At 42.6% G+C, this 21,753-nt stretch overlaps 1 protein-coding gene across 1 annotated transcript; it reads left to right on the forward strand.

Annotated features, from left to right (window-relative positions):
* The first annotated feature begins 3,148 nt into the window (after window positions 1-3,148).
* Window positions 3,149-12,232, forward strand: LOC106571697 (ankyrin repeat and SOCS box protein 2). The gene is made up of 9 exons (XM_014145074.2): window positions 3,149-3,383; window positions 6,532-6,882; window positions 8,117-8,286; window positions 8,425-8,580; window positions 8,830-9,075; window positions 9,564-9,735; window positions 9,841-10,429; window positions 10,531-10,684; window positions 11,025-12,232. The coding sequence occupies exons 2-9, from the start codon at window positions 6,539-6,541 to the stop codon at window positions 11,162-11,164; spliced, it is 1,971 nt and encodes a 656-aa protein (XP_014000549.1). The 5' UTR covers window positions 3,149-3,383; window positions 6,532-6,538; the 3' UTR covers window positions 11,165-12,232.
* Window positions 12,233-21,753: the final 9,521 nt, after the last annotated feature.

The raw sequence follows: 21,753 nt of genomic DNA on the forward strand, positions 1-21,753 counted from the left end.
TTTGATCCCCAGCTGATTTTGTACATTTGCCCACTGACAAAGAAATGATCAGTCTATAATTTTAATGATAGGTTTATTTGAACAGTGAGAGACAGAATAACAACGAAAAAATCCAGAAAAACGCATGTCAAAAATGTTATAAATTGATTTGCATTTTAATGAGGGAAATAAGTATTTGACCCCTCTGCAAAACATGACTTAGTACTTGGTGGCAAAACCCTTGTTGGCAATCACAGAGGTCAGACGTTTCTTGTAGTTGGCCACCAGGTTTGCACACATCTCAGGAGGGATTTTGTCCCACTCCTCTTTGCAGATCTTCTCCAAGTCATTAAGGTTTCGAGGCTGACGTTTGGCAACTCAAACCTTCAGCTCCCTCCACAGATTTTCTATGGGATTAAGCTCTGGAGACTGGCTAGGCCACTCCAGGACCTTAATGTGCTTCTTCTTGAGCCACTCCTTTGTTGCCTTGGCCGTGTGTTTTGGGTCATTGTCATGCTGGAATACCCATCCACGACACATTTTCAATGCCCTGGCTGAGGGAAGGAGGTTCTCACCCAAGATTTGACGGTACATGGACCCATCCATCGTCCCTTTGATGCGGTGAAGTTATCCTGTCCCCTTAGCAGAAAAACACCCCCAAAGCATAATGTTTCCACCTCCATGTTTGACGGTGGGGATGATGTTCTTGGGGTCATAGGCAGCATTCCTCCTCCTCCAAACACGGCGAGTTGAGTTGATGCCAAAGCGCTCCATTTTGGTCTCATCTGACCACAACACTTTCACCCAGTTGTCCTCTGAATCATTCAGATGTTCATTGGCAAACTTCAGACGGGCATGTATATGTGCTTTCTTGAGCAGGGGGACCTTGCGGGCGCTGCAGGATTTCAGTCCTTCATGGCGTAGTGTGTTACCAATTGTTTTCTTGGTGACTATGGTCCCAGCTGCCTTGAGATCATTGACAAGATCCTCCCGTGTAGTTCTGGGCTGATTCCTCACCGTTCTCATGATCATTGCAACTCCACGAGGTGAGATCTTGCATGGAGCCCCAGGCCGAGGGAGAGTGACAGTTCTTTTGTGTTTCTTCCATTTGCGAATAATCACACCAACTGTTGTCACCTTCTCATCAAGCTGCTTGGCAACGGTCTTGTAGCCCATTCCAGCCTTGTGTAGGTCTACAATCTTGTCCCTGACATCCTTGGAGAGCTCTTGGTCTTGGCCACGGTGGAGAGTTTGGAATCTGATTGATTGATTGCTTCTGTGGACAGGTATCTTTTATACAGGTAACAAACTGAGATTAGGAGCACTCCCTTTAAGAGTGTGCTCCTAATCTCAGCTCGTTACCTGTATAAAAAACACCTGGGAGCCAGAAATCTGATTGAGAGGGGGTCAAATACTTATTTCCCTCATTAAAATGCAAATCAATTTATAACATTTTTGACATGCGTTTTTCTGGATGTTTTGTTGTTGTTATTATGTCTCTCACTGTTCAAATAAACCTACCATTAAAATTATAGACTGATCATTTTTTTGTCAGTGGGCAAACGTACAAAATCAGCAGGGGATCAAATACTTTTTACCCTCACTGTATACTACCCACCACTGCGATGTGTCTGCTCTCGTTGGCTGGCCCTCGCTTCCTATTCATCGCCAAACCCACTGGCTCCAGGTCATCTATAAGTCTTTGCTAAGTAAAGTCCTGCCTTAGCTCACTGGTCACCATAGCAGCATCCACCCGTAGCACGCGCTCCAGCAGGTATATTTCACTGGTCACCCCAAAGCCAATTCCTCCTTCGGCCGCCTTTCCTTCCAATTCTCTGCTGCCAATGACTGGAACGAACTGCTGTCACGTCCTGCCCAGTAAAGGGGTTATTTGTTATTGTAGTTTGGTCAGGACGTGTTTGTTTAGAGTGTTTTGGGGTTTGTTGGGCTATGTTCTTATGTAAGAGGGGTGTTTGTTTTATGTGTTTCGGGGTTAATGTTCTGTTTGTTGTAGTCTTTCTATGTTTAGTTAATGGGGTTGACCTTCAATTGGAAGCAGCTGCTCCTCGTTGCTTCTAATTGAAGGTCCTATTTAAGAGGGGTGGTTTTCTATGGGATTTTGTGGGTAGTTGTTTAGTGTTTGTGCACCTGACAGGACTGTTTTTTTGTATATGTATTTTTTTGTTCCTCTGTAATGGCTGTCGTTGGGTAGAGAGGACCAAGGCGCAGCGGGTTGCATGTTCATCATTATAATTTATTAAATAACAGGAAAACAAAGAACGCCAGACCGACAGTTTCACAGGCTAATACTCACAGCAGTGCGAAATACAACTACCCACAAACTACAAACAAAACACATACCTATATATAGGACTCTCAATCAGAGGCAACAGAAAACACCTGCCTCCAATTGAGAGTCCAACACCCAATTACCTAGACATAGAAATACAAAGAACTAGAATGAACCTAGAAATACAAAACATAGAACATAAACCAAAACCCGGAAATAATAAATCAAACACCCCTACACAATACACATAACCCCCGAACCACATGAAACAAATACCCTCTGCCACAACCTGACTAACCTACAAATACAAATAACCCCTATACTGGTCAGGACGTGACATCCTCCTTCTTCAAAATAAAAAGAAGATGAGTATACATATTCCCGCTGCGTTTTGGTCTGATCCTTACGACAACCGTGACAACTGCAAAACTCACTGAAGCTGGAGACTCATATCTCCCTCACTAGCTTTAAGCACCAGCTGTCAGAGCAGCTCACAGATCACTGCACCTGTACATAACTCATCTGTAAATAGCCCATCCAACTACCTCATCCCCATACTGTTATTTATTTTGCTCCTTTGCACCCCAGTATCTCTACTTGCACATCTATCACTCCAGTGTTTAATTGCTATATTGTAATTATCTCGCCACTTTGGCCTATTTATTGTATTATTTTTCTATTGTATTATTGACTGTATGTTTGTTTATTCCATGTGTAACTCTGTGTTGTTGTAAATGTGAAATAAAAATATATAAAAAAATTAAAATTTACAGCCTTGGGAGTAACCTGGGACAAGTTTATGTTTGGTTTCCCCCGTTCTCTAGGCACTTTAAGTGTCAGCATCAACCGTGCCATATCTGAAGTAGGGCATTCCTATTCTGAGCTATACATGGAAGCAAAGTTTGCCATCAAGGGTCAGCTTTTCAAAGAATGAAATCAAGACCCCCTTTGGAATATGTCATTAACATTGAGCTGCTGCTTTTTCTTCATTCGCCTGGAGGACAACACAGAGTGCAAGACATTTTCAAATCCTCATCCCTTCACGAGGACTGCAATCTGATAACTGCTAGTCTACTGTTAAAGTGTTTTGACTGCACACTGCAGACGCTACAAAGTAGGTATAGCTTGCCAGTAGGGTTTGTATTCCTTTAACCTTACTCAAGTTGCCTTCAGCCACCTTACTTTATGCTTATGCTAACAGCCATGTTATTACTCAGCTTTATAGGGACAGCATGCATGCTTTCATTAATTGCACTTTACACTAAGTTGCCTTTAGCCACATGATTGTGTTTACTTTGGTCACCAGCTAAAATGTCATTATTAAGCTGTAATTGCAGATCCAAAAAACAATGGTACACAAAACAATGACTTTGTGGAAATTAATGGTTAAATTACTGTTTATAATTGTATACTAGCATAGTTACTGTAGAGAAATCACATCAAGACATGCCATGAATCAACCTAAGCATGTGGTATGCAGTCTAAGATTCTCTCATTTTAATTTATGAAATTATTAACTAATTTGGAGGAATATGATGTAATGCGATTGGTACAGCTGTCTTACTCTATCATAACCAAAAACTAAGGACATTCTTCTCCATTAGTTATGTTTTTGTTGTCATAGGAGACTAAGTAGAGAAATGATGTACAGCTTAAAATCAAATCTTTCTTCTCAATTACTCTTTTGGCTAAATTACCCTCCCGTCGGTTTGATATAGGATTACTATTGTATGATGTGATGATTTTTGGTAAATCCCAGCACTAACACTTATCAAGAGCTTGGTGGTAAGTTAAATGTACGGAAGAATATTAGGGCCAAGTGAAGAGATAAATAAGCAGTGATGTGATTTTATTTATTGCACAGATAGTACTTTCAAAAACTCAAAATGCTTGAAATAGTTGAAATTGAGAACAAAGTTGAAATATATTTTTTTAAATTAAGCCAATATTTAATTTTGTGAATAAAGTTAATTTTTTCTCTTCACCTGGCCCTAATACTCTTCTGTAAAATTGTGTTAGTGCTAGTGTCACGTTTGTCGTAGTGAATGGACCAAGGCGCAGCGGGTCAAGTGCTCATCTTAACTTTATTTGTGAACACTTAAAAAGCAAAACAAGAACCGAACAAACTAACAGTCTTGCAGGCTAAATACAGCAGTGCATAGAACAACCTCCCACAATCCCCAAAACAAACATACTCCTAATTATAGGACCTTCAATCAGAGGCAACGATACACAGCTGCCTCCAATTGAAGGCCCCAATCACAATTACTTAAACAAAGATCTAAACACCCTAGAATAGACATAGAAATATACAAACATAGAACAATGACCAAAACCCCGGAATACATCAATCAAACACCCCTCTACATAAACACACACTCAAAACCATATAAAACAAATACCCCCTGCCACGTCCTGACCAAACTATAATAACAAATAACCCCTTTACTGGTCAGGACGTGACAGCAGTTTGTTCCAGTCATTGGCTGCTTTTTAACAGCTAGTTAAATAAAATCTTATTTGTCACATGCGCCGAATACATTTGGTGTAGACCGTAAAATTCTTACATTTAAAAAAGAAAAGTTACTTTTACAAAGAAAAGTAACAAGTAATTAAAGAGCAGCAGTAAAATAACATAGCGAGACTATATACAGGGGGCTACCAGTACAGAGTCAATTTGTGGGGGCACCGGTTAGTTGAGGTAATATGCACATGTAGGTAGAGTTATTAAAGTGACTATGCATAGATGATAACAACAGAGAGTAGCAGCGGTGTAAAAGAGAGGGGGGGCAATTCTTCCAACCTGTAGAGTCTTATGGCTTGGGGGTAGAAACTGTTTAGAAGCCTCTTGGACTTAGACTTGGCGCTCCGGTACCGCTTGCCATGCGGTAGTAGAGAGAACAGTTTATGACTAGGGTGGCTGGAGTCTGACAATTTTTAGGGCCTTCCTCTGACACCGCCTGGTATAGAGGTTCTGGATGGCAGGAAGCTTGGGCCGTACGCACTACCCTCTGTAGGGTAGTTGCCATACCAGTTGCCATACCAGGCAGTGATGCAACCAGTCAGGATGCCCTCAATGGTGCAGCTGTAGAAACCTCTGAGGATCTGAGGACCATGCCAAATCTTTTCAGTCTCCTGAGGGGGAATAGGTTTGGTCGTGCCCTCTTCATGACTGTCTTGGTGTGCTTGGACCATGTTAGTTTGTTAGTGATGTGGACACTAAGGAATTTGAAACTCTCAGCCTGCTACACTACAGCCCCATCAATAAGAATGGAGGTGTGCTCGGTCCTCTTTTCCCTGTAGTCCACAATCATCTCCTTTGTCTTGATCACATTGAGGGAGAGGTTGTTGTCCTGGAACCACATGGCCAGGTCTCTGACCTCCTCCCAAAAGGCTGTCTCGTCATTGTTGGTGATCAGGCCTACCACTGTTGTGTTATCTGCAAACTTAATAATGGTGTTGGAGTCGTGCCTGACCGTGCAGTCATGAGTGAACAGGGAGTACAGGAGGGGACTGAGCACGCACCCCTGAGGGGCCCCTGTGATGAGGATCAGCGTCGCGGATGTGTTGTTACCTACCCTTACCACCTGGGGGCGGCCCGTCAGGATGTCCAGGATCCAGTTGCAGAGGGAGGTGTTTATTCCCAGGGTCCTTAGCTTATTGATGAGCTTTGAGGGCACTATAGTGTTGAACGCTGAGCTGTAATCAATGAACAGAATTATCACATAGGTGTTCCTTTTGTCCAGGTGGGAAAGGGCAGTGTGGAGTGGGATTGAGATTGCATCATCTGTGGATCTGTTACGGTGGTATGCAGAATAGGAGTGGGTCTAGGGTTTCTGGGATAATGGTGTTGATGTGAGCCATGACCAGCCTTTCAAAGCACTTCATGGCTACAGTTGTGAGTGCTACGGGCGGTAGTCATTTAGGCAGGTTACCTTCGCTTTCTTGGGCACAGGGACTATGGTGGTCTGCTTGAAACATGTTGGTATCCACACTATGTCCACAACACTAACTTTGCAAAAGGTTTTATCCGCAATCTTTAAACTCAAAAATGTTTTGAATTACCTCTTTGGCAATAGCACATGCAGTACACGTCTCACAGTCTTGACTTTCATATATAAATATAAAAAATTTGTTTTAGCAGTTTTACTTTGACATGCACGTGCTGTTAGTGGTTTTGGTTGCATACTGAATTGTGTTTTAAAAGTGAAGTTCAGTTTTAGTGAATTTCATTGTCATGACTTTTGTTTCCTTGCAAATAGATCAACCATGGCTGTGGCCAGCGTGTCCATGCCTGGAAGGATGGGCACCCCTAGAGGTCTTGATGACTACAGTCCTTACAGCGCCTTGTCAGATGAGGAGCTGATGCAGCTGGCCGTTGAACGCAGCCTCACTGAGGACCACAACTCTATTAACGCCATTCAATCGTCCCCACCTGTGTATTGGCAACCCAATTACCAGCCAAACCAATTTACCACCAACCAAGTTATGACCGGGGTCAGGCTCCCCTCTGCAACAAGGCACATGTATGACTTTCCCAGAGCCAACCCGAACCCAGCCAACCCACCTCCAAACCCCTCACGTGCAAACCCACCTTTAGCAGACCATATTATGTGAGTCTGTCAACCCTTTGTCTTATTTTGACAATATGTATGCCAGATAGGATGAGTATAAATACAGCAGGTTTATTATAATTCCAAAATGCCAAACATACAGTAGAAATCAGATGGTGGGTGACAGCTCTCTCTAACAGGGACAGCAGTAACACAGGGGTTCCACAAGTGTGTCTCCTGATGCGGCTAATGTTTACATGACATGATATACACTGAGTGTACAAAACTTTAGAAACATCTGCTTTTTCCATGACATAGCCTGACCAGGGGAATCCAGGGGAAAGCTATGATCCCTTTTTGATGTTTTTCATACTCAACAGTTTCCTGTGTGTGTACCTTTTAACCCCCTAGAGTCGATTGACACACCGGCGCGTCAATCTAAGTTACATAACAAAAACATCCCAGCAGTTTAAGGTAGAGATATCAGTGTTTTTGCATTGGAATGCGTCTCAATCCACCGCATCCGCCAGTGTTGCACTTCCGCATCTGCGGCGAAAGGTGGGAGAGTTAGAGCGGTGTTTGTCACACCATGAGACATTCACGAAAATTCGTCTTCTCACAAAAATATCTGTAGCGTCTGAACGGTTTGACCTACAAACTATGGAAAGGGGAGACTCTCACGAACACGATGGTGTTCTCCGTTTTGCTCTAAAATTCAGACAATTGAGACATGGATTGTGTATGTTGTGCCATTCAGAGGGTGAATGGGAAAGACAAAAGATTTAAGTGCCTTTGAACAGGGTATGGTAGTAGGTGCCAAGCGCACCGGTTTGAGTGTAGAGTCCATGTTCCGACGAATTGAGGCTGTTCTGATAAAAGAGGGTGCAACTCAATATTAGGAAGGTGTTCCTAATATTTTGTACACTCAGTGTACACTGACTATACCAAACATTAGGAACACCTTTCTAACATTGAGTTGCATCCCCTCTTTTGCCCGCAGAACAGCCTCAATTCGTCATGGACTCTACACAGTGTCGAAAGCTTTCCACAGGGACGCTAGCCCATGTTGACTCCAATGCTTTGCACAAAAGTTGGCTGGATATCCTATGGGTGGTGGACCATTTAAGATACACACAGGAAACTGTTGAGTATGAAAAACCCAGCAGCGTTGCAGTTGTTGACACAAACCGGTGCTCCTAGCACCTACTACCATACCCCATTCAAAGGCACTTTCATTTTTTATCTTGCCCAAATTGTATGACCATTTTCCCCTTAATCTTTGTCTATGCCTTAGAGATGTGAGACCCCTGGTGCCTGTGATTGAGAATGGTGATTTAAAGGCCTTAAAAGAAATAGTGAAATGCAATCCAAAGAGTCTCTTTGTACCAAATGAGGATGGATGGATTTCTCTACACGAAGCTGCATATTATGGTCAAGAAGAATGCCTCAAGATTATATTAAGAGGTGAGGGTGAAACAAAGAAAAGTGTAATTGAGAATGGTTTCTATTTTATACACACAGTTCTCCTGAATCTAAGGAAGACCCTTTATCAGTACATGCTGATTGTTTTTAACTTGCTTGGGACTGTTATCTTTCCCACAGCCCATCCTGGGATAGTGAACACATGTGGTACATTTAATCAGACCCCACTTCTTTTGGCTGCCATCTTTCACCATGTGAATTGTGTGGAGTGCCTTCTAGACAGAGGTGCAAATCCCAACATTGCCAATAATGACGGAGAAACACCACTCTTGAAAGGTAAATAACTGATTTCAAAGCTGTTCTGTCAAGAAGTTCAATAGTGAACAGTGTGATATGAAACGCAGCCAGGTTGTCTGTATGACTCAACTCTGTGTTAGCTCTGGGGCGAACACAAGTCTCGAGGTCTCAAGCTAGGTTAATGGTCATACTGACGAAGTCCACCACTGTTATACAATCAGCTTATATTTTACAAACAGCAAAATCCAACCAAAGTTATGTGTGTTGTTTCTCACATTCCATTTTCAGCTTGTGGGAAGCCCAATGCAGAGATTGTAGACCACCTCCTAAAGTATGGAGCCTCAGTGCACAAGGCTTGCGTTCAGGGTATGACACCTCTCCATGAAGCAGCCGGGCATGATAACGTGGAAATTTGCCAGATGTTGTTGAATGCCGGTGCCAAGCTTAATGCAGCCAATATCTACGGGATAGACCCTTTCTTTACGGCAGCACAGAACGGGAGAGTGGAGGTGTTGTCTTTCCTGATTAGCAAAGGTAAGGTTTTTGAATTTTGACAACCAACTTCAAGATTATTTGAATTGATTATATTAAATAAGCAATATCACTTTATCCATCCTCAAATCATGTCAATAATGTCCAAAGTCATGCAACAGGTCATGCATGACAAGCCCTTATTGAATACACTTTTGGGAATGCATGACCCTTTATGACTTTGAACAGCACAGTGTCTGTGGTGAACACATACAATTGTTGATCCATTAAATAGTCCCAATGGCATGACAATGAAATCCTACAACCCAAACTGAACCTGAAAATGACTTCTATGTCCAAATCCTATTGGGTTTCCTAGTATCGGATGCCTATATCTTGAAGAAAGTATTCCATTCCTTACAACGCCATGAATAGATTCAAAAATAACAATTAAGCATCCAGACGATCTTTTGCTGGTGGTGTTACAGTGTTGCCACTTTTCCAGTATTTCAACATTGTATTCATTTTGACTATTCTCCTGTGTATTGTAGGGGTTGATATGAACTGCCAGGCATGTGATGGGGCAACACCCTTGTACGAGGCAAGTAAGAATGGTCACAAGGAAGTTGTGGAACTGCTTCTATCTCAGAAAGCAGATGCAAACCGAACAACCAAGTCTGGCCTCCTGCCTCTTCATGTTGCTGTCCAGAAAGGACATTTTGAGTGAGTGCAGTGAATTGATTGATTTGTTAATTCAAAGCATTGGTTTCTCTTTGAAAAAAAAAATCATTAAGTGTGAGAAGTGATCTCTTTGCTTCCCTTTTGTAGCATTGTATCCATGCTGATCCCTGCCACAAGTAAGGCCAAAGTTCAATGCAGTGGCATCAGTCCCCTCCACCTGGCTGCTGAGCACAACAGGGACTGGATTCTAGAAGTGCTTATCAAGGGAGGATATGACGTCAATCTCCAGCTGGCAGAAGACCGATCCAAAATGTATGAGGACCGTCGCAGCACAGCGCTCTACTTCGCTGTCGCCAACAACAACCTAGAGGCCTCCGAAATGCTTCTGGAGGCCGGCGCTAACCCCAACCTTGACATGTTCAACCCTCTTCTTATCGCTGTGAGGCGGGGTTGCATGGAAATTATCACAGTGCTGGTGGAGCATGGAGCTAACATGAACGCGTCCATCCTCACACACCCCTGCTCCTTCCCGGCAGTGGTCATGCTCGGTATGAAGTATTCGCAAATCCTAAAGTATCTGATGGACAATGGCTGCGATGCCCTTTCCTGTTTCGACTGCACATATGGCAGCAAGCCACACCCACCCCTGCAAACTTTAAGTAGGGGCAGAGACTTCGCCGAAACTTTGCGCTACGCTAACGATGAGGACGAAGCTCCAATCAACATGTGCATCCAGGTAGGTTGGGTTAATATGCAATACAGACAGTTTGCTGGTCTATTCGTTTCCAATTCCATCTCAGCTCAATACCCTTATACCCGTATCCAATTTGTTTTCAGTTCTGTGAGACGATCAACGATCCGACAATAAGCTGCTGGGCTGGACCCATCATAGACACGCTCCTGGATTATGTTGGCCATGTGAAACTCTGCTCCCGGCTGATCGAGCACCTGGATAGCAACCATGACTGGGCAGGGATCAAGGTGAAAGCAAGTAAGTGAGCTTATGCCAGCGATCTCTACTATTAACAGAGCTTGGAGTATTTCATTTACCATTATATAATCATTAGGGTCTGTGTTCACTTAGGGTCAATTACCTTGAGAAATAAGCATGTATCGCAAAGTTTCATGTAAATTATGCATGGGTGTCAATGGGATATGTCTGCATTATGTAAGGTTGCACATGAGTATCTATTTTCCAAGGTTATGCCCCTATTTTTGTACTGTTGCATACTTGTGACCTTGACTGTTCTCATGTGTGTTAACCAGATAAATATGTTGCTCTCCAATCGCACAGTCCCTTTAATAAGCAACTTCTTTGCACTTTCTTTCAGTGCCACCATATTCACTGATGCAGCTGTGTAGGCTGAAGATCCGTCAGCAGGTTGGAATCCCCAGACTGAGGCACATCGACACCCTGCCCCTCCCACCAATACTAATCAAGTTCCTTAACTATAAAAGGGAGATTGACTGAATGTCTAAAATGTATTTTTCATTTGTTGATTCCATGAATCGTCTCCAATAAAAAAATAAAATGTATATTGTATAAACCAGCTGAGATGAAGAGGGAATGTATCTTTGCCCAGTTGCAAAGTGGCAAGAGTAACATTTTAATGAACCTATTGTAAATTGTATGTATACATTTAATATTTTAGAGGTACACTCTTAGCACCTTTTTTCTATCTCAAACCTTAAAGGGTTCCCCGGCTGTCCCCATAGCAGAACCCTTTAAAGAACCCTTTTTGGTTGCAGGAAGAACCCTTTTGGTTCCATGTAGAACCTTTTCTACAGAGGGTTTTACCTGTAACCCAAAAGTGTTCTACCTGGAACCAAAAGAGATTATCCTATGGGGACATCCGAAGAACCATTTTGGAACCCTTTTTTCTAAGAGTGTAGAAAGAATCCTTGGGTTTGGTTAGCAACAGCCACACTGACTCTTATGGCCTACTGAATTAATGTTTACCCTGTGCAGTGAGATCTTTTTTACACTAAAAGAAAGTGAAATTGCTTCGTAGATGTGACCGCATCGGAGAATGAAGCACAGCTTGGAACGCTTCTTGGGCAATCAGATGGAATTATCAATACGGAACCATCTGTTTTATAATTGTGATATAGTTATTTGTATTCTGTAGGTTGGTTGGTTGCCACAGGCGAGTGGAGCTATTTCAGTGTCTTATTTAAACTTAACAAATAGACCGAAGTAAAATTATTGATGGATACTGCAGATTTGACAGATTTATTATGACTCATGCAATGCTAAATGCTATCACCAGTGCTTGCTTAAAGCACAGCCATACAATGTCTAAAAACTAAAACAAACACTGTATAAACAAAGTCTTAACATTGTTTAAAAAGTAAATTATTTTATTTGATCTACTACAGTAGTTGAGGTCAGAGTCGACGTGCATCAGGCTGTATATATCTGGTGTTCAAACCATGTAATATGAAATTAAGTTATAGTTTTGATGTTGATTGTGAACTTGTAGAAAATGTACAGTCTGTTTGTATTTGGAAAAAATAAACAAGGTTGAGTATCTGAAAATGAGTTTCTTTTGTGTGTCTGTGTGTGCTTATGACATAATGTGAAAGAGGTGTGGGGACAAGAATGAGGGGAAGCCTTCAGGCCAAGCTGACCTTTGACCAACTCACCAAAACAACTTACATAACCTCATCTTGTACATCATATTGATATTTTCTTTGAAGTAAACTTTCAAACATGGATGTCAACCATTATCCCTTATTATATTTCAGATGAAGTCTTAGAAATGCACAGCTCTACTAAACACTATTCGAAATTGTAAGGATCAACGCTGGAGACAAGAAGCAAGTTCAGGGAGTGAACATTTACTGGAAAACGGACATCAAACCAAACCAAGAACAGCGTCTGGACAAGGGGAACAAAACAACATAACGACAATAATGCTGACACGGGTAACCAACTGAAGAACAGACAGCTATAGAGGGGCAATCAACAAAGTAATGGAGTCCAGGTGAGTCCAATATTACTCAGCTGCGCGTAATGATGGTGACAGGTGTGCGTAATGTAGGGCAGCCTGGCACCCTCGAGCGCCAGAGAGGGGGAGCGGGAGCAGGCGTAACAGAAATACCATCTTGAAGTATTTCAGGAATGTCTCGTGTCAACTTGGGAGACACAAACAAGTTTGCTAACACTTCCTAAGTTACCTGTTATGTAATGCATTATAAATATATTATTGATATGTATGCATGTATAAAGGTGAGTTTGTTTTAAGGAACTATTAGTGCAATATAGGACTTGCTATGAACCTGTTCTGCAATAACTTGATATGTCGAGTCAGTCCTTGCAGTCAGTTCCATCTTGAATAATGGATTTATTCTCCAGCCTCCAAGCAGCAAACCAAGTGGCAGGGTGGCCAATAATATATAAAATAAGAACTGTGGCTTTTAGCTTCAGTTATGTTGGCACGGGCGGATAGAACAGTTTAAGGGTGAGTCAAGCGCAGGAGACTGAGGTCCGTTGGAACAAACGTGATTTAATAAATCCAAGGGCAAAATCCATATAAGGCTGGGAGCACAACAGTCAAACGACTAAAGGAAGCTCCGCTCAAAAAGGCAGACGGGGCGCAGCCCGGCAACCCTAATGCCTAGACAATAAGTAGTAAACCAACGACATAAAACCAACACCACCTCTACCACACGTAACAAAGAACAATCCCGCACGAATCCTAACTAAACACAGACAGACTAAATACCCCCCCACTAATGACAAACACGAAACAGGTGCAATCAAAAAACAGACATAACTAACCTCTATGGGCTAGGTGGGACGCTAGCGTGCCACCCGTGGTGCACTCCATCAACAGCAGGTGCATTTCAAGAGCGGCAAATTTGAATCCAAATAAATGTCAAAATTCAAATTTTTCAAAAATACAACTATTTTACACCATTTGAAAGATAAACATCTCCTTAATCTAACCACGTTTTACGATTTCAAAAAGGTTTTACGGCGAAAGCATAAATTTAGAGTATGTTAGGACAGTACATTTACAAGAGTTGTGTGTAATGTTTTGTCAAGTCAAAGACAGGGTCACCAAAACCATAAAACCAGCTAAAATGATGCACTAACCTTTTACAATCTCCATCAGATGACACTCCTAGGACATTATGTTAGACAATGCATGCATTTTTAGTTCTATCAAGTTCATATTTATATCCAAAAACAGCGTTTTACTATGGCATTGATGTTGAGGAAATCGTTTCCCTCCAATAACCGGCAGTCAAGTCAGCGTCACAAATTAAATAATTAAAATTAGAAAACATTGGTAAAATATTATATTGTCATTTAAAGAATTATAGATTTACATCTCTTGAACGCAATCAACTTGCCAGATTTAAAAATAACCTTACTGGGAAATCACACTTTGCAATAATCTGAGCACTGCGCCCAGAAAAATACGGCGTTGCGATACAGACTAGACGTCATGTTGGGGAGATCTAAAATCGAAAATACTATGTAAATAATCCATTACCTTTGATTCTCTTCATCAGATGTCACTTCCAGGTATCACAGGTCCATAACGAATGTAGTTTTGTTCAAAAAAGCTCATCATTTATGTCCAAAAATCTCCGTCTTGTTAGCACATGATCTAAGCCAGCCGGACTTCTCGTCATGAACGAGGGGAAAAAAATATTTCCGTTCGTTCAAACATGTCAAACGTTGTATAGCATAAATCATTAGGGCCTTTTTAACCAGAACATGAATAATATTCAAGGTGGACGAATGCATACTCTTTTATAACGTATTGGAACGAGGGTACCCAACATGAACTCGCGCGCCAGGTGTCTAATGGGACATCATCGTTCCATGGCTCTTGTTCGGTCAGATCTCCCTCCAGAAGACTCAAAACACTTTGTAAAGGCTGGTGACATCTAGTGGAAGCAATAGGAAGTGCCAAAATATTCCTCAGCCCCTGTGTTTTTCAATGGGATAGGTTTAAAGTCAATACAACACATCAGGTATCCACTTCCTGTCAGAAAATGTCTCAGGGTTTTGCCTGACAAATGAGTTCTGTTATACTCACAGACACCATTCAAACAGTTTTAGAAACTTTAGAGTGTTTTCTATCCATATATAATAAGTATATGCATATTCTAGTTACTGGGTAGGATTAGTAACCAGATTAAATCGGGTACATTTTTTTTATCCAGACGTGCAAATGCTGCCCCCTAGCCCTAACAGGCTAACAGACACTGAAACACAGATCGGTGGCAGCTAGTAGGCCGGCGACGACAACCGCCGAGCACCGCCCGACCGAGGAGAGGCGCCACCTTCTGTGGACGTTGTGACATATGTTGCATGTAGCATCATTTCCTGTTTTTCATATCATCATTCTAATAAATGTGTTCATTGTTACAGGTGGAGTTTCAGTTTTAAGAACCGGGTTACACCTTGCCTGAATTGATTCTGGGAAATGCTTCTCTATGCAAGCTTCAAACATCCTACCCAATAAACAATAGTTGGTCCCACAGTCACTACCTCTTTGCATATTAAGGCCACCCAGCAATGGGTTTCACCACATTGGTTCCTTTACTGCTTGTATGCAAGGTTAATCTGGCACCTGTGTGTTCTTGGTTAGCACACAGTTTCAAAACGCCTTGATCACACTGACAGCGTCTTTACATTTTGGTACCCCAGAAGTACATTCATTTCCAATGGAACGCTGCGTTTGCCTTGCACCATTGCATTGCAAAGGCAGTTGAAGTGCGTTCTGTGTGGTGCATACATTGGATTTATCGAACGTATGCATCAAACTGTATGCATAGAATGCTTGACAGAAATGGTAGCAGAAGGTGAATGTTGAACTTCGGTTGCACACATATCCAGATGATAATGCGTACCATTTTGCGCAATGACACTGTCGGTGTGATTGAGGCGTAACATTTTTACTATGGTTGTTGAAACAGTGCCTGATCTCAAAATCTCATTATCTGTGGTTGTTGACCCCAGTTGAACCTCGAGGACAGGTTTTACTATGGATGCTTCCAATCCATGTACTTTTGGGGGATTTTCAGGCTCATAGTCTGCTGTTCATTGGTTTACATCATGGCTAATTGGTAGGTAGGTAGCCAGTGGTGTAAAGTACTTAAGTAGTACTTTAAAGTATTTTTACTTAAGTAGTTTTACAGCATGCGTGCTTGAGTTCTACATACAAGCATACATATTATTTCATCTAAACACATCAGCAAATGTTTGTATCTGGCACTCAGCGCGCCATGCTTGATTGAGGAATGTCACATTATCAACTTACACTCATGCTTATAGAAGTGGCGGTGGTTCATCAATACACCTTCTCATATTGTAACAATGTGAGGCACTCAGCATATCAGCATTGGGCCGGGACTTTTAGCAGGTGCCCATATCTTCCGGCATGCACTACTGGGTTTTGGTATTTTATTAGGATCCCCATTAGCTGTTGAAAAGCACCAGCTACTCTTCCTGGGGTCCACACAAAACATGAAACATGACATAATACAGAACTTTAATAGACATGAAAAGCTCAAGGACAGAACTTCTTAATTTTTTTAAAAGCACACTTAGCTTACATATCAATACATACACACAAACTATCTAGGTCAAATAGGGGTGAGGCGTAGTGCCGTGAGGTGTTGTTTCATCTGTTTTTTTAAACCAGGTTTGCTGTTTATTTGAGCAATATGAGATGGAACTGAGTTCCATGCAATAATGACTCTATTTAATACTGTACGCTTTCTTGAATTTGTTCTGGATTTGGGGCCTGTGAAAAGACCCCTGCTGGCATGTCTGGTGGGGTAAGCGTGTGTGTCAGAGCTGTGTGTAAGTCGACTGGCTCAAATTGGTCATATGTAGAAACATTTGAAATTGTGTTCTTTTCTTACGTTGGATAAAAATAGAGATTCAGAGTTACAAAATGGCATATCATACACTACAGTTAAGGAACAATGGGAAAGTAATTTTGCTTTGAAAGTTGATAAACTTGTAAACTTACTTTTGAGAAAATGACCTTTGAATCTTTTGGTACTATTACTGGGAGAGAGGAGAGGAGCTAGATTCATGAGGGGTTCATGGCTCTGTTCAAATGCAACTTTGATCATCCTCCGGAGGTCTGAGAAGGGGGTGAGCGCCTACTCCAATTAAGGCAGTGGGACCAGACAGCTGCCGAGTAGTGCTCACCTTCCAGACAGTAGCAGCATCCAGCGGATGGAACGAGCCGGCACTTCGTACACTATTCAGAAGAGGTCTGCGCGAGGAGGTCCAGACGGAACTGGCCTGTCGAGACGACAACTTCTCCTTGGACTCACTCATTGCGATGGCCATCCGTCTAGATAAACTACTTCGGGAGCGTCGGTACCCTCATTGCTTCCCTCCCTCCCTCAATGAACACTCTGGATCAGAGCCTGAACCCATGGAGGTAGGGGTCACATGCCTCCCCACGGCGGAGCAACGCAGATGGAGACAGCTGGGGCTCTGTCTGTATTGTGGTCAAGGAGGGCACCAGCTTCAGTGGTGTCCGACACTTCCTGATCCGGGATCCACAAGAGCAGAGAGACGGTCACGTGATCTTCCACCTCCTGGGGCAGGAGTGAGTATTCCATCTTCATCACATTCTGCTAAAGTCTTTTGGTGTCCATCACACTATTGTCCCTCATGTACAGTGTCTACAGCGTTAATGGATTCCGGTGCCATTGACCAGACCCTTGCCTCCTCTCTTAACATCATCTCATACCCACTCTCCTCTCCTTTCCTGGTTCAAGCCCTCAATAATCGGGCCACTAAGATCCGGAACCATCATACACATCACCCAACCACTCACCCTCACCGTGGAGTCCATTCATCAGGAGAACATCCCCTTCTTCATCACCATTGCACCAGTTCACAAGATTCTTGGCCTCAACACCATAACCCCACCATCTCAAGGCCGTGGATGAAAATCAGACTGGTCACCCGAATGACGGAGGACCTGCTTCCCCATCCTGTGGTTGCCCTTCAGCCCAACATCCCGGAGGTATACCAGGACCTGCGGGAGGTATTCACCAAGACCCACGCCACCTGTCTTCCTCTTCATCGCCCCTGGGACTGTGCCATCGACCTGTAGCTTTCCATCTAAGTTGTCAATGCCAGGAGGTTTGTCATTATTGATCGATAACAATAATTGATCCACCTCTCCCACACTAACTTTACAAAATCTAAACTCGCAATGCTTTTCTTTAATTATTTGTTTTTTATGCATGAATACAATGGCTCACTGTTCGTTGTTGGTATTTCCTGCCTAAGTTTGCCCACTTTGCCAATGAAGTAATCATTAAAATAACTGGCAACATCAAATGGTTTTGTGATGAATAAGCCATCTGTATCAATGTTTGAGCTAATGTAGGCTAATGCGATTAGCATGAGGTTGTAAGTAACAAGAACATTTCCCAGGACATAGACATATCTGATATTGGCAGAAATCTTAAATTATTGTTAATCTAACTGCACTGTCAAATTTACAGTAGCTATTACAGTGAAAGAATACCATGCTATTGTTTGAGGAGAGTGCACAGTTTTGAACATGAAAAGTTATTACTAAACAAATTAGGCACATTTGGGCAGTCTTGATACAAAATTTGGAACAGAAATGCAATGGTTCATTGGATCAGTCTAAAACGTTGCACATTCACTGCTGCCATTTAGTGGCCAAAATCTAAATTGCACATGGGCTGGAATAATACATTATGTCCTTTCTCTTGCATTTCATAGATGATGGCACAAAAAAAATACAAAAAAACGGTTGTTTTTTTCTTTGTATTATCTTTTACCTGGTCTAATGTGTTATATTCTCCTACATTCCTTTCACAGTTCCACAAAGTGTTTCCTTTCAAATGGTACCAAGATAATGCATATTCTCGCTTCAGGGCCTGAGCTACAGGTAGTTAGATTTGGATATGTAATTTTAGGCGAAAATTGGAACAAGGGGGCCGACCCAACATTCTTTTCCATAATTCTTTAAATTGTTGATCTTCAAATCAAATCACATTTTATTTGTCACATGCTCCAACTCAATAAAAAGAATGAGGCTACGGGGGGTACCGGTACCGAGTCAATGTGCGGGGGTACAGGTTAGTCTAATTATTTTGTACATGTAGGTAGGGGTAATAAACAGCAAGTAGCAGCAGTGTAAAAACAAAGGGGGGGGGGGGCATGTCAATGTAAATAGTCTGGGTGGCCATTTGATTAATTGTTCAGCAGGCTTATGACTTGGGGTAGAAGCTGTTAAGGAGCCTTTTGGTCCTAGACTTGTAGCTCCAGTACCACTTGCCGTGCGATAGCAGAGAGAACAGTCTATGACTTGGGTGACTGGAGTCTTTGACAATTTTTTGTGCCTTCCTCTGATACCGCCTAGTATATATTATTTATATATATATTTTCTATTCGACCTGGCCCTGGTATCCTGGAAGGATATTGACCTCATCCCGTCAGTAGAGGATGCCTGGTTATTTTTTTTAAATGCCTTCCTCTCCATCTTAAATAAGCATGCCCCTTTCAAGAAATTTAGAACCAGGAACAGATATAGCCCTTGGTTCTCCCCAGACCTGACTGCCCTTAACCAACACAAAAATATCCTGTGGCGTTCTGCATTAGCATCGAACTGCCCCCGCGATATGCAACTTTTTAGGGAAGTTAGAAACCAATACACACAGGCAGTTAGAAACGCCAAGGCTAGCTTTTTCAAACAGAAATTCGCTTCGTGCAACTCCAACTCTAAAAAGTTCTGGGACATTGTAAAGTCCATGGAGAATAAGAACACCTCCTCCCAACTGCCCACTGCACTGAGGATAGGAAACACTGTCACCACCGATAAGCCCACTATAATTGAGAATTTCAATAAGCATTTTTCTACGGCTGGCCATGCTTTCCACCTAACTACCCCTACTGCATTCAACAGCACTGCACCCCCCACAGCTACTCGCCCAAGCCTCCCCCATTTCTCCTTCTCCCAAATCCATTCAGCTGATGTTCTGAAAGAGCTGCAAAATCTGGACCCCTACAAATCAGCTGGGCTTGACAATCTGGACCCTTTCTTTCTAAAATTATCTGCCGAAATTATTGCAACCCCTATTACTAGCCTGTTCAACCTCTCTTTCGTGTCGTCTGAGATTCCCATAGATTGGAAAGCAGCTGCTGTCATCCCCCCTCTTCAAAGGAGGTGACACTCTTGACCCAAATTGCTACAGACCTATATCCATCCTACCCTGCCTTTCTAAGGTCTTCGAAAGCCAAGTCAACAAACAGATTACCGACCATTTCGAATCCCACCGCACCCTCTCCGCTATGCAATCTGGTTTCAGAGCTGGTCATGGGTGCACCTCAGCCACGCTCAAGGTCCTAAACGACATCGTAACCGCCATCGATAAGAAACAATACTGTGCTGCCGTATTCATTGACCTGGCCAAAGCTTTTGACTCTGTTAATCACCACATCCTCAGCGGCAGACTCAGTAGCCTTGGTTTCTCAAACGATTGCGTCGCCTGGTTCACCAACTACTTCTCTGACAGAGTTCAGTGTGTCAAATCGGAGGGCCTACTGTCTGGACCTCTGGCAGTCTCTATGGGGGTACCACAGGGTTCAATTCTTGGGCCAACTCTTTTCTCTGTATACATAAATGATGTCGCTCTTGCTGCTGGTGAATCTCTGATCCACCTCTACGCAGACGACACCACTCTGTACACTTCTGGCCCTTCTTTGGACACTGTGTTAACAACCCTCCAGACGAGCTTCAATGCCATTCAACTCTCCTTCCGTGGTCTCCAACTGCTCCTAAACACAAGTAAAACAAAATGCATGCTCTTCAACCGATCGCTGCCTGCACCTGCCCGCCTGTCCAGCATCACTTCTCTGGACGGTTCTAACTTAGAATTTGTGGACAACTACAAATACCTAGGTGTCTGGTTAGACTGTAAACTCTCCTTCCAGACTCACATCAATCATCTCCAATCCAAAGTGAAATCTCGAATTGGCTTCCTATTTCGCAACAAAGCATCCTTCACTCATGCTGCCAAACATACCCTCGTAAAACTGACCATCCTACCAATCCTCGACTTCGGCGATGTCATTTACAAAATAGCTTCCAATACCCTACTCAACAAGCTGGATGCAGTCTATCACAGTGCCATCCGTTTTGTCACCAAAGCCCCATATACTACCCACCACTGCGACCTGTACGCTCTCGTTGGCTGGCCTTCGGCTTCATAATCGTCGCCAAACACATTGGCTCCAGGTCATCTACAAGACCCTGCTAGGTAAAGTCCCCCTTATCTCCGCTCACTGGTCACCATAGCAGCACCCACCTGTAGCACGCGCTCCAGCAGGTATATCTCTCTGGTCACCCCTAAAGCCAACTCCTCCTTTGGTCGTCTCTCCTTCCAGTTCTCTGCTGCCAATGACTGGAACAAACTACAAAAATCTCTGAAACTGGAAACACTTATCTCCCTCACTAGCTTTAAGCACCAGCTGTCAGAGCAGCTCACAGATCACTTCACCTGTACATAGCCCATCTATAATTTAGCCCAAACTACTACCTCTTCCCCTACTGTATTTATTTATTTTATTTATTTTGCTCCTTTGCACCATATTATTTATATTTTATCTCTGAACTTTCTTCAAACTACAAATCTACCATTCCAGTGTTTTTCTTGCTATACTTTATTTACTTTGCCACCATGGCATTTTTTTGCCTTTACCTCCCTTATCTCACATCATTTGCTCACATTGTATATAGTCTTATTTTATTATTTTTTTTCTTCTACTGCATCATTGATTGTATGTTGTTTTACTCCATGTGTAACTCTGTGTTTTTGTATGTTGTCGAACTGCTTTTCTTTATCTTGGCCAGGTCGCAATTGTAAATGAGAACTTGTTCTCAACTTGCCTACCTGGTTAAATAAAGGTGAAATAAAAAAAAAAAAAAAATATACGTCCTAGATGGTAGGAAGCTTGGCCCCAGTGATGTACTGGGCCGTACACACTATCCTCTGTAGTGCCTTACGGTCAGATGCCAAGCAGTTGCC

Source organism: Salmo salar, chromosome ssa15 (genome assembly GCF_905237065.1).
Source record: "Salmo salar chromosome ssa15, Ssal_v3.1, whole genome shotgun sequence".
NCBI classification, from domain to species: domain Eukaryota; kingdom Metazoa; phylum Chordata; class Actinopteri; order Salmoniformes; family Salmonidae; genus Salmo; species Salmo salar.

Excerpts from the sequence above, each read along its gene's own strand:
- LOC106571697 (XM_014145074.2), top strand. The coding sequence starts at position 6,539 with ATGGCTGTGGCCAGCGTGTCCATGCCTGGAAGGATGGGCACCCCTAGA. Across the intron at positions 8,581-8,829 it reads AGAAACACCACTCTTGAAAG|CTTGTGGGAAGCCCAATGCA; the intron begins GTAAATAACTGA and ends TTCCATTTTCAG. Across the intron at positions 10,685-11,024 it reads AGGGATCAAGGTGAAAGCAA|TGCCACCATATTCACTGATG; the intron begins GTAAGTGAGCTT and ends ACTTTCTTTCAG.